Source organism: Stenella coeruleoalba (assembly GCF_951394435.1).
Source record: "Stenella coeruleoalba genome assembly, chromosome: 1".
In the NCBI taxonomy this organism is placed as follows: domain Eukaryota; kingdom Metazoa; phylum Chordata; class Mammalia; order Artiodactyla; family Delphinidae; genus Stenella; species Stenella coeruleoalba.
In genome coordinates, this window is record NC_137169.1 from 129,298,162 (window position 1) to 129,311,729 (window position 13,568).

The following is a 13,568-nucleotide window of genomic DNA, read 5'->3' on the forward strand; positions in this document are numbered from 1 at the left end:
AATTAATTAAGAGTAGAAGAACTTCTAGGGATCTCCATTAAAATAATCATGATCTCCATTAAAATAAATAATGTTATTAAAACATTGCCAGGGCAATGTTTAAGAGAAGTTAGCCTAGGTAGGTGCTTCTATTAAAATAATAATAATAATAATATTTGAGGCTGTCTGAATATGTAAGGCCAAATTTTTTCTACTTTTAGAAGCAACCATTAAGCACTTGAAATAAGAATAATTAATTCAAGGTTAACACTCTGTTGTGAATCGTAAAAAATCCAGTCTGTACAGGGAACAGAGAGATTTGCATCAAAGGTGGCTTTTATTTAACAGGTCTTGGTACTTTTATTTATTCCTGTGAGTGACTTGTTGTCAGAGACTATCCCTTATTGGATACAGAGACCAAAGTTTGGACAAATCACCCTCAAATAAAACCCCTGACACGTACAAATCATAGACCAGATAGAAGACAATTTAAGTGTTTTATCCTAGACTATTTTATTTAAATTTACTTTTATGACTTAATTCCAAATTTCTTGTAGAGTTCTACAAAATAAGATATGTAGATCTGGAATTTATCGTTATCAGCAGGTAGATCCTTCCAATGTACCATGAAAATAGGGAGAGGTATTTGTGTCATTAGCTGAGGTAAGAGAGTGGAGTTTCTTTTAATAAAAGACTTCTCTATATCTAGTTAATGTAAACTGCATTTTAATAAAATGAAGCATCTTTAAGAGACAGAGCATGCTTATCTAATTTGGGGTGAACCACTCTTTACTTATATTGATCTTTAGCAAATTATCTTGTAAAAGAGAGAGTACCAATCCTAATCCTGGTATCTCTCTCGCTAAAGAAAGCAGGACCTTAAAGCATACAGTCTTGAATTTTTAGGTTATGACTTGTGACTGGGAAAATGAACTTTTAAAAGGAAAATGTCTTATAAATGTGGATTCTTTAATGTGTGTGTGTAAAGGAGTCTAGTTTTAAGAGAAGTAAGCCTAGAAATTGTAGTAACACTGTGGGAAAAAAAAGAGATTTCCCACTACTAAAACGGATCTGTTCTAAGGAGGAGTTTTAAGTAGGTAGGTAAGTGACCAAGAAAAAGGAATAATTCAATAACTTCTACGTCATGTTATCCTGAGTCCTATGTCCAAGTAAAATTGAATTCCTGAAGCTTTACTTTGAATTCATCGAAACCTGGAATTCATTGAAACTTTATTCTAATGTTTATCCTCAATACAGGACAAGAGTCCTGATATAAAATAAGTGGTTTATAAGCTCTATTTTGGTGATTGGATGGATAGAAGAGGGGCTCTGGAAGTAGCATATATGGCAGAGTTTGACACCAGAGAACTTGTGCATCCACCTTCTTTGCTCAGGAGCCACGAATGCCATGGAGATAAACAGCTGGACTCCACACAGCATCAGCCTCACACAGATCTCATATGGTTGTGTAACCGAGCAGGACCCTGTGGGGCCTTCCTGGGACAGACCCCTCCCCCATATCCTCTGCTGTAGTTCCTCTCTGAACTTCCTAGATAATAGTATCTGATGCACATTTCCTGAGTTGTTTTCCACATTTGAAAACCCCACCAAATGGAAGATGTTAACTATTTGATGACCATGAGCATGTAGTCCCTAGACCTACTGGAGTCTGAGGACTGATGATGTTAACCCCTGTGACACTGCCCTGTTACCTCACCATCAACCAATCAGATAACTGATTGGTTATGATCAGCAATTCTGCTGATTGATCAGCAGGAGCTGATCACATACCCTGAGACACCTCTCCCTCACCCGGCCTTTAAAAATGCTTTGCTGAAACCCATCGGGGAGGCTGGGCTTTTTGAGCACTAGCTGCCCTGGAACCCTTGCTGGGTGCCTTACAATAAATGCTGCACTTCCCTTCACCACAGCCTGGTGTCAGTAGATTAGCTCTACTGTGTGCAGGGGAGCAGACCCAAGTTTTGGTTCGGTAACAGTTATCGCTATCTTGTGTTCATTAACTTCTTTCTAAATATTTTCTTAACAATGCTTGAAAGTGAAGGTCATTCAGGAGGATGTATTTTCCAAGGAGCTGCTTGTGGGCTCAACTAAATTTTTTTAAGAATAAAATCAGCTCAAAAGCTATCTGTAGTTTTTGTAAAAGAGGATCACCAAAGCAAGGTTTATATATGTTATTACGAATAGCATGATTTAAAGTTCAGAGGGCTCTTAAGAGGTGAAGATCACAGTGTGGCAATACCTGTAAAAGTCACCCTCTTAGGAAGTCACTTGTCTCGGATGTCATGTGTGACGATACTGTTACTTGTTTTACTCGGTGAAGCAGCCCTCATCAAAAGCTAACTCCTTCCTTTTCACAAGTGTTTGCAAGTAACTCAACACTGTTATTACCATGCTATAGCTGTATCTGCCTGCTCTTCTTATGACTTCTTACATTCCTCAACTATTTATTGATATATTTTTCTCTTTTAAGCCATGATAGTTGAAACTATCCCTTTCTAAATGAGGTAGGCTAAGCAGAAGACAAAAAAGCAGACATAATTTCTGGTGGGCAAAGAGCACAGTTGAAATGAACTCTTTGAGTCTGGGTAACATCCTTCCCTTACGAAGCCGAAAAGAGGAGCTGTTTTCAGCGCCATCACCACAGTTGATTCATATGAAGCCTGTGCTTAACGAAATCTCCAGTTTCTTCTACTTAACTCCATTATCCATGGAGGATTACCTCATCTGGTATTAATAGAATTTACTTTTTAAAGTGAAATGTTGGGCTTTATGAGAGGACTCTAATTATTTGAGAGGTATATATACCTGGGGATTGGAAAACCTGTTACAGTCCTGGCTCTGCTCTAGATTTGCTTTGTGACCATAGACCAAAGATTGAATGAGCTATTGAACTTTTCTGGTCCTGTTTATGTGTATCTTCAGAGTGAGAGAATCACACCAATTGATCTCAAAACAGGCCTTGCACACATAAAATGTTATGTCTCTGTAATAGTTGATTCCTATAAACATTAATACTCCATTGTGAGAAAAAATAAACTGCTTAACCAGGAGTATATGAATTAAAACAACTGGTAAAAATATACAGCAAAAGATATAGAAGAGAAACTTAGCATTACCTTTACATGAAGGAACTGGGGTCCATCCAAATTCAGTGCATACGGCATCTCCTCTTTCCCCATATCCGAAACCTCTTGCACATTTATATTGAACTCGTTCATTTACCTTATAAATTTCCTTCTGAGATATAGGATAGCCATTTAAAATGGTTGGTTGTTTGCAGGAAATTTCTAAAGAAAAGGGATTAAATTCCAACAGGTTTGTTATATATTAAAGGACTGTGTCCCAAACATAATTATATAAAGATACAACTCTTGTTTCCATTAGGTAAATCAGACAACTAAACAAAAGTCCTGTTTTGACTTGAATGCTTGGTGAATAATTTATCGGTTGTTCTTAACATTCATTTTTGAAGTAAGTAAAAATTCTGATTTAAATCATGTTGCTAATTTATTTAGTTTGGGGATAAATTAGTCCTCTTGAAATAAATAGTGGCCAGTAACATTCATCAACTGTATATATAAAATTGAATACAGAAATAGGTTTAGGGCTTCCCTGGTGGCGCAGTGGTTGAGAGTCCGCCTTCCAATGCAGGGGACACGGGTGCGTGCCCCGGTCTGGGAAGATCCCACGTGCCACGGAGCGGCTGGGCCCGTGAGCCATGGCCGCTGAGCCTGCGCGTCCGGAGCCTGTGCTCCGCAATGGGAGAGACCACAGCAGTGAGAGGCCCGAGTACCGCAAAAAAAAAAAAAAAAAGAAAAAATGAAATAGGTTTAATGTGATATGTATTTTCACTGAGTGACCTGTAAAAATTACATATTTTTTTAGTTATTGATAATAGAGTAATTATTGACAAAACACTTTGTCAAAGAAATTAAGATATCTCATTGTTATTACATCTCCAAAAAGCAACTGATCAGCTTGTGTGGTTTTGCTATCCATCCAAGTTTTCCGTCCAAAAAAAAAAATAAAGAGCTGGCCATCATCTTTCACACTATCGTCACTCCAAAATTTTTCTCTGGGACTCCAGCAACAGTGACTAATTTCCCAGATCTTATTCTCCCTTCATCTTAATCTTTTTTTCCTGTTTGTAACTTAATGATCTTTTCTTCTTGTCACTTTATTGTTCCATTTAAAATGCTTCATTGATTCCCAATTCAGTCTGTATAAAAGCCTAATTCTTCAGCATGGTGTATGTAGCCCCGCAGAACCTTGGACTGCCAATCTTCACTCCATCACTAAATTCTTCCCTTCCTGCATTCTAAGTTAAGGCCCCTGAGAACAGTGGGAATAGGGGAGCTTCATGCTCAAAGAGGCCTCAAGGCCATTGTCCCTTCCTCTCCACTAACTTCTTCTGACTGGTTTGCTTTTGCCCTCCTCAACTTCATCTGAAAGATTCTCATTCTTCCTTTAAGACTTATCTTCTGCATCAGTCATTCCAGAAAGGTTTAACTAACCACAGAAATTTAGTTGCAAGAAATAAGTCCCATCCATGAACCTCTACAGTATACAGTAATTGCTACACTGAATATAAATACGTTTGCCATTATTAACTCGAAGAACTAGTTTTGTAAAAAAGACTTCCTAGGAAGAGGGACGCTTCTCTCTTCATCTCACTGTAGGACAGACTAGACTAAGAAAGTGTAAATAATTTGGGGATTTTAGATAATGTTAAAAAACAAATACGGCAGAAATTTCTGCCAAAGAAATACTGGTCAAACGAAGTATGGTACTTTTAAATAAATTGACCAAAATATATTATTACAAAAGCCAGAATCATCATATTGGCCATCAGGCACAGGTCAGTAGTATTGAAACTAAAGAAATGCTAACTTCTAGAAATGCTAACTTCTAGCTAACTATGGAACTTTTTTTTAAAGACAAAGATTTATTTAGTGGATTCAATTCAGTTCAGCAATATTTATGCTAAACTCCCAGTGCAAGTATAAAACAGGGGCACTTCCTAGAAGTGTTATTCAAAAACACAATGTTATCATGACACATCAATAGAAATAAATAATGATAGTTTTTCAAATAAAAAAACGACCTATTCTGGAGTTTTAATATTAAACTTGTAGAAGAAATGCTTAAGATTTTATGTTAGTCATAAGAGTCAATTACAATTTAATTATAGTTAAGAGCATGGACTTTAGTGTCAGATAACCTACGTTTAAATCTTAACCTCTACCATATATGCCATGATAATTTTGTACATGTGATTTAATTTCTTTGCACCATGAATTCCTCAATTATAAAATAGTGGTGAAAACAGTACATGAATCACATAGTCATTTGGAAGGTAAAATAGATGACACGTGTAAAGAACTTAGATCACTTACTGGGAAATAGTAAGTGCTGAATAAATGCTAGTGAGTTAGTATTTCTCAGATTCTGTAGGATGCACAGTGTTTTGAAAGGCATATTTTCATGAAAAAAACTAAACTCATTCAAATAATCAAACAGTAAGTGTATCGTACCTACACATTTCGGTTTTTCTTCACTCCAAATACCATCTGTTGAGCAATGTATTTGTTTAGGTCCATCAAGCATGTAGCCTGAATTACATTCAAACTGTATTGCTTGTCCAAAAACATATACTTGGTCTGGGTCCAGGGCACTACTGAAAAATTTCCCATTCTCTGGTTCTGTTACTGGTAAACACTTAACAACTGAAAAAATAAATATAAATTTTTTTAACAGAATTGGAAAATTTTATTATGAAAAATGAGTATATAGAAATATAACATATATATAACCAATAGCAAGATTGGAGAAAATTAAATTTTTTAAAGATGTATTTGATATACCTGTTAGCCAGAAATAAATTCTACTAAGTAAAAAAAACCCCAAAAAACAAACAAAAGAAAACTGTAAGTTTATTTCTGATTCTTTTCTATGAGAGTGAACAAAGAAATTACTACTTTGAATTTTTGAATGACAGTTTATATATTTTGTAGTAGCAAACAAGTGTTTCTTAAATAATTGAGAAATATAAAGTTTGGGATAATTAAATACAAAATTTCCATTTACGTCCCACAATAATATAAAACTGTATCCCTAAAAGGTGTAAAAGCAAACTTTCTGATTATGTTTATCTCAATAAATAAATAGTCTTTAATTTTCCTTTTTCCATATCAAAATAACTTGAGCACTTTTTTGATTTTCCTCAATATTTTCCAGTATCCCTTAGCTTATGATATTCAATCTTTATTTTACAATGATCACCCAGGATGCTTGTTAAATGGAAATTCTATGGCTGCCCTATCACCCCAGGGATACTGATTCCATACATCTTTACTAACCAAAAACTTCAGTTTCTAAGAAGCACCCCAGGTGATTCCAATGTGGATGTTCCTTAGAACATTGATGTCCTCCCCCTCATTTCCGCAGATGAAAAATCCACTCTCTTTTTCACACAAGGGATTTTTGAGTCATCATGTTTTTTCTCCTCCCCCTCCCCCCTCCCCTTCTCCCTCTTCCGCTTCCTCCTTGTTTTTCTCTCTCTTTCTCTGTCTCCCTTTCCTTCTCTCTTCTTCTCCCTCTCTCCTTACTCCTCACCATGGAACTTTGAAAAACAATTCTGATTGATCTCTTATTTTCATGATGACTAGAGACTGGAATTACTAGTTCAAAATTTGGGAACAGGATATACATTTTCTCATTCTCATTGTTTGCTTTATGGATCAGTAAGAAAGGACAGAGGTCTTCCTTAGTTCCTGCCTCTTTTCAGTACAACTAAGACCAGAGGAAAACTCCCCTTGCCAGGCAAGAGGGAGGAGGTGGCTAAATAATGTTCTCCACTTCAGCCGCTACCAGAGATCCCTGCACTGGGGTCGTTATTTGGGGGAGTGCCTCTTCATGAATAAAGTTGAAATTCTCAGCTTCATTTTGATGTGATACTTGTGTTATTTCTAGTGGTTAGAATCCAAAAGGAAAAAAAAATAGATTTTTCTAATCTGTAATACATTAACCATTAGATCAGATGAGCCTGTATTTATATTTGGTTATTGAAACACATAATACTGTAGCAATAAAAGGACTAGATATCCACTCTGTACTACAGCAGAATCCACAAAAATAATTTGAGTAAGAAATATTTAATTATAGACTTTATGAATATTTGATGTAAGACATTTCAAAAAATCCTAATATTTTAAGTATATGTTTTAATATACTTGTAAATCAGTTTTACATCTACCTTCACATATGGGAATATTATTGGTCCATCCATTTGATTCACATTCACGGAAATTCACCTCGCCCAGCATCTGATACCTGAAAACCAACAATAACGGAGTTGTGAGCTAATGCGTGTTTATGCCCAGTTTTAAGTTTGATACCATTTCATGGAAAATTAACAGCATATACTTCCCTCCTTCCTTTCTTAAGAAAGGCCCTCAAACCCTCAGGTGTACGGACTTGGAATAATCATAACCCTTGGTTCATGACACAAACTCATTACTGTTTCATGCACAATGCACTTTTATTCCTTCATTAATTTATTTTTTCACTAATGAGGTACATTTAACAATGTAATAAGCTCCACGAACAATCACCAAAAACAGAAGATAAAAACATGATAGTAAACAGCAGGTCACTGTATGTCACCCCCGTCCACTCTTTTTCCATATTTCTATCCATACTCCTACCCTCCATGATTGTGATATTTTCTGGATGCTTTGGGCTTTTTACATGATCAAGGATAGTGCTAACAAAAATGTCTTAGTGTGGCTTATTTTCAGCACTGGTCTCCATCTCCCTATCTCCATCCCCGAGATCCGAGATGCTTTCCAGAGTGCAGTCACTGAGTCAAGTTGGCTTACAGAAGTCATTCAATGTCGAATTATAGTAACTCATCAAGTCTGATCTTAAAACCAAAGATGCTGTACTTTAACGCAAGGTCCTTGGGCAGGTGTACAGTGTCCAGTCATCCCCAGATGCTTCAGATGAAGGCAAAACATCCTTCTCAATATTTATTACATTGGACGGTTGGAGGCAAAAAACAAAACAAACAAAACCTCTTTCTCAAAAAATAAATAATGGAAGGCATTTTGATAACCACAAAAGAGAATTTTGAAAAATGGTCTTTCATGAACTTCTAAAGAATTCTACGTGGACAAATGTTTCCTTTGTCTGCAAATAAGAGTTGTTCTGCAAATTACACAAGTAAAAGAAATTTTCTCCTTCAAAAAACACTGTGTCTTTCTTGGATTGGGATTGATTTGTTCCTAATTCTCTACAGGAAGAAAACATTTCAACAGAGTAAATGGGAGTCACAGAACTTGAAGTCAAACTTTTACTCTGTGCCTCTGTCACACGAAGGAACAAAATAATTGGTTATTAAAGGTTCTTCTCTGGTTCCTCTCTTGGCTCTACCTTATAACGGAGAAAGATGATTTCCTGGTGAATATTTTCCATCTACACCAGGGACTCATCCACTCGCCCAAATCTCTCTCAGGAGTTCTGCAAAATTCTACACAAAACCGCCTAGCGTCACCAGCAAAGCCCATTCACAATTCCTGGGGAATAAAACTAGAATCTGGGGAATAAATCTAACCTTTCCCCCTCCCCCACCCCCGCTGTGCTTAGTCTAGTTTCACTGGCTCACAGGGTCGCACCTGCAGAGGAATTGCACCTGGCTCTTCAAACTAGAGTTCCTCCTTCAAAATGGCTGCCCCTAAACTTCAGCTTAGGGCCATGTGCAGACCCTGCACACGACACTCCATCCAAGATGGCAGCATCAGGCCGTGTGCAGAGATGCTGCACCCAGCACTGTGGTCTGGATCCTGAGCAGAGCGGCTGCCCTGCCCCCTCCCAGCTGACAAGACCCTATAAAGCAGCCCTGCTCACTTGCAACCTGTTGGGAGAATGAAGCATTCCTGTGCTATACAGTAGGTCCTTATTAATTATCTATTTTATATATAGTAGTGTGCATATGTCAATCCCAATCTCCCAATTTATCCCTCCCCACTCCCCTTTCCCCCCCCCCGCCCCGAGTAACCATAAGATTGTTTTCTACATCTGTGACTCTATTTCTGTTTTGTAAATAGGTTCATTGATACCCTTTTTTAAGATTCCATATAAAAACAATATCATATGATGTTTTTCCTTCTCTGTCTGACTTACTTCACTCAGTATGACAATCTGACCTATATGTGAATAGAATCTAACAGAGGGGATATATGTATATGTATAACTGATTCACTTTGCTGTACAGCAGAAACTAACACAACATTGTAAATCAACTATACTCCAATAAAAAATAATTTTTTTAAAAATGAAGCTTTCCTTTGCTTCTGAACCCAACTCAGTCTCATTCTATTGGCTGAAAGAACACCGGGCAGAAGGACCCTTGTTCAGACGACTCGAAAAGGTCAGTAATGCTAGGGCCCATGTACATCGAGGGAGAGAGAAAGATAGAGAGATTGTCCAAATGTTGGTTTGGAGAAAAGTAAGGGCTTGTGTTTCTGCAACCCCAAGCTGGCAAAATACAAGAAACACTGTGCAGAGGGCCTCTTATAAGACTCCCTCCCTGTAGGAGGATCAAACTGGTCTTCCATATTGAGTATTCTGGTAAGTGGCTAGTATTCAGCTAAATGGGTACACAGCAGACAAAAGGGGGATGGGACAAGGGGACACACAGGGTGGGTTTGCTGGCAGAAACCGTGGGTACTGTAAACCCAGTCTATGTTCAGATTCCACTATTGGGTCAGAAGACTTATATCCCCTCTGATGCTGACCTTACAACAGTCCAAGGACTTTTATTTCACTGACAATTATCTAGTCCTGTTGAAAGCCCAAGCTGGGTGGTGGAAAGAGTTGCTCTTACAGGGTCTGTGACAGTTTATCCATAGTTAATACAAGACGGACGTGGCAAAGATGAGTTGAACAGAGCCAGAGTCAAAGCATGTATGTCACTAACCTCTTTATTATAGATATTATAATTATAAATATATTTATTACTGAGATTTTATAAATATTATTTATTACTGAGATTCAGGGAATCTAGTAGGAGAAGTTTATGAGTTTTGACCCCTTTTGCTAGGTCAAGGGTGGAACTTAAAGGGACAAGATTAGCCTGGATTGGAAAGGGATATTTCAGAGATTGGGGCAAAAACTCTTTGAAGAATCTCCCTCTGGTAGTGACCAAGGAGAGACTAAGTTATAAGAACTAATACTTATTGGGTGTTTACAATATCCCAGGAACTCTTCTAAGGGCCACAAGCGTGTGTCGTATTTATTTCTCCCACCAATCCTGTGATGCACTTGATATGTTTCTGCTTTTATAAGTGAGGACATGGGAGTAAAGAGATATTTTTAAAATATACATATAGTTATTAAGTGGTAGAGTTTTGGAATATAGGCTTACTCCAAAGCCTAAGCTTTAAAATATTTTATTTTACTGCCTCAATTAAAGAAATAAATGGAAAGAGAATAATGATTCCATGTGTAATTTCTTGATCCCCCTGACATATCAAACTCCTATAATACTCTGCACATAATAGAATGTAGTGAGGACTCACTGCAGTGAATTTTTATTTATATGCATGCTATTTTCCCACTCTCCTATAACTACACTCTCCCAGAGTAATCATAATTCATTTTAATTTTTCAGTGTTGAGGAGATGATAATTGTATCAATATATAATCATTTCCATTATAGTTTAAATTTTCAGGTTGCTTGTATGTTACTTATAAATATGTTCATAGAAAAATATAGTAACCTTAAACACATAAATTAGTACAGTTTCTATTTACTATTTCCATTATGAATTATCTGAATTAGAAGCCTCTTTTTCTATTGGCTACATACCCCTCATCACAGGTATAAACAATCTTTGCACCATATTCAAACCGAGTTCCTACTGCAAGATGGAAAGAACCAAATGGAGTGTCTCCAGGGTGTCCGCAGGGCTTTTCTAAAATTAAAAAAAAAGGATGTAATGTTAGTATGCAGCACGGGGAGTAACAATTTACATGAGTTCGAGGACAGGGATATTTGATATTGTATTAGAGGACAGAATTGAAAATATGGAAAAGTGAAAAATGGCAAAGTTATCTGTACCTTTTGGAAGATGACAACACCTTGTTAAGAATAATGACAAGAATTTGAAAAAGAATGGATACTTGTGTATGTATAAATGAATCACTTTGCTGTACACCTGAAACTAACACAACATTGTGAATAAACTATACTCCAATATAAAATGAAAAGTTAAAAAGAAAATAATGAGGATGCATCATTTTGTATTTAAATGACAATAGTGATAGAATTCAGCCAGCGTTTCCATAGTAGCACCCAGTATTTTCACAACTAAAAGTTTTCACAGATTTCACAAATGTAGGAACGACTTACTCTGACATATCCTCGAAGGATGAAGAGATTGCCACTTTCCATCCTTGCATACCATTACAATACTCCCAAGAGTTCTGTATCCAGGGCGGCATTTATACGTAGCCTGAGTGCCCTCTGGATATGTTTGTTCAGTCCAAGAACCTGACAGAATTTCTGTTTCTCTTCTTGGAGGGGGTTCTTGACAATCTACAAAAAAATTAAAACACAATAGGTGTTTAAATAACTATTAAAAATGCAGTAGGTTTAGGTTATTTTTTATTAAAAAAGAAACTATACAGGTCCATCCAAATGTAAGTCTTGTCTTTTTTTTAATTTACTAGTTTACTAGTTTGTTATGAAAGGATACAACTCAGGAACAGCCAGAGAGAAGAGATGCATAGGGCAAGACTTGGAGGAAGGGGTGTGGAGGGCCAGGTGTGTCACTCTCCCAGCACCTCTCTGTGTTCACCAACCTGGAAGCTTCCAAATGCCATTCTTTAGAGATTTTTATGGAGGCTTCATTACATAGCCACGATTGATCAAATCACTGGCCCTTGGTGACTGACTAAACCTCCAGCTCTGCCTCCCTTCCCAGAACCCCTGAGACTGGGGACTGGGGGAGGGTGGGGAGGGTGGGGCTAAAAGTTCCAACCTTCTAATCAAGTGGTTGGTTCCTCCTGGCAACCAGCCCCCATCATTTGGTTCTCTAGGGCCTTTCCAAAAATCACCTCATTAACATAAACTTAGGTGTGGTTGAAAGAGGCTTGTTGTGAATAACAAAAGACACTACTTTCACCTCTGATCCTCTGGAGCTATTTCAGGACTGAGAACAAAAGACCAAAAATTATCAACCAAAGATACTTCCTTTGCTCTGTATTCATTAGGAAATTATAAGAGTTTTGGAGCTGTGTGCCAGGAACCATGGATTAAGGCCAAAATGTATATTTCTTATTATTAATCATAATATCACTGTTAGCCTTCATTTATCTGCAAATGTAAGTCTTAATATATATAAGATATATATTTTACTGTACAGAAATTAAATCTACATAGATTTGTAAGAATAACTTTCCAGATAAATAATTATACTTTACTATATTATTCTTAACTGCTGCACCGCATTCTCTAATACTATTCTTTCTTAAATTCAGGAAATATTGGGCACTAATATAAGCTCTGAAGGAAAAAAAAAATGGATAAAGAGAGAAAATATCTGCTCTCAAAGTGTTTTCACTCTAGTAAGGAGGTTAGTTATTAACTACAAATTCAAAGAGATAATGTGTCCGGGTTTCCGAAATCTTCATCAAGCTCTTGTACCAGCTGCTATACTCCTATTCTGTATTATCTCTTGAAGCTCAGTAACCTTGGAACTGGAGAGGTCAAGTGTATTGTGTAAATGTGATTGACAGTCTCAAATTGAAACCCACTCTGGCAGGTTAGCAATTAGAAACCAGTGGAGGTGAAATGGAATAAAATTGAATCCTTACTTTTTTCAGAAAATTGTAGTTATGAACAGACATATATAATAGGTACGTGTATATAGACGGTTAAAAAGTATTAAAGAAGAGCAAAAATATAATTACCATAAATATTACGGTAATGTTTTCTTCTAGAAGAAAGGAAGGGGTATTAATCTAGAAGAAACGCAAGGGTATTTGGGGGATGCTGGGAATGCTCTACTTCTTGACATGGGTAATTATAACTATTTTAAAATACAGTACATTCATATTTTATTCACTCATATACTTCACAATAAAGATACTAAAGTAATAGAATCTGCATGTACCGTATGATTCTTTTTTTCCAAAAAAGTAGTTCCTTAACAAAATGACATATAAAGAAGGGAATACATAAAATTAGTAATGAAGCTCATGCCTACTGATTATAATTGCTAATCTTTTTAATACTTCTTGCTGCTTAGTTTAGATACAACTACCCTTGATATTAGGGTGATTTCATTAGTTGACTTTTAACATATTACTTTTAAATTGGCAAATTCAGATACTTCTCACCATATATATATTTATTGATATAATTTTCATTGTTAAACTCCTTTTCTTACTTGGTTTTATAAGAATGGTTTAACATTCTATTCTAGAATTTCTTTTTGTAAAGGCAAGGGGAAAAAATAATCAACGGAGCTGGATTCCATTACAAACACATTCTACATTTCGTA

The 13,568-nt window shown here is 36.5% G+C and overlaps 1 protein-coding gene across 2 annotated transcripts in view; it reads right to left on the bottom strand.

The window, feature by feature from the left end:
- Nucleotides 1-13,568, bottom strand: part of LOC307198240 (complement factor H-like) — a 125,252-nt gene that overhangs the window by 73,204 nt on the left and 38,480 nt on the right. For both annotated transcript variants that reach the window (XM_079945008.1, XM_079945009.1), the window contains 5 exons: nt 11,414-11,599; nt 10,871-10,976; nt 7,256-7,332; nt 5,535-5,726; nt 3,117-3,287 (listed from right to left, as the gene is read on the bottom strand). In XM_079945008.1, the coding sequence (XP_079801134.1) occupies nt 3,117-3,287; nt 5,535-5,726; nt 7,256-7,332; nt 10,871-10,976; nt 11,414-11,599 (732 nt within the window). The remainder of the gene's footprint in view (nt 1-3,116; nt 3,288-5,534; nt 5,727-7,255; nt 7,333-10,870; nt 10,977-11,413; nt 11,600-13,568) is intronic.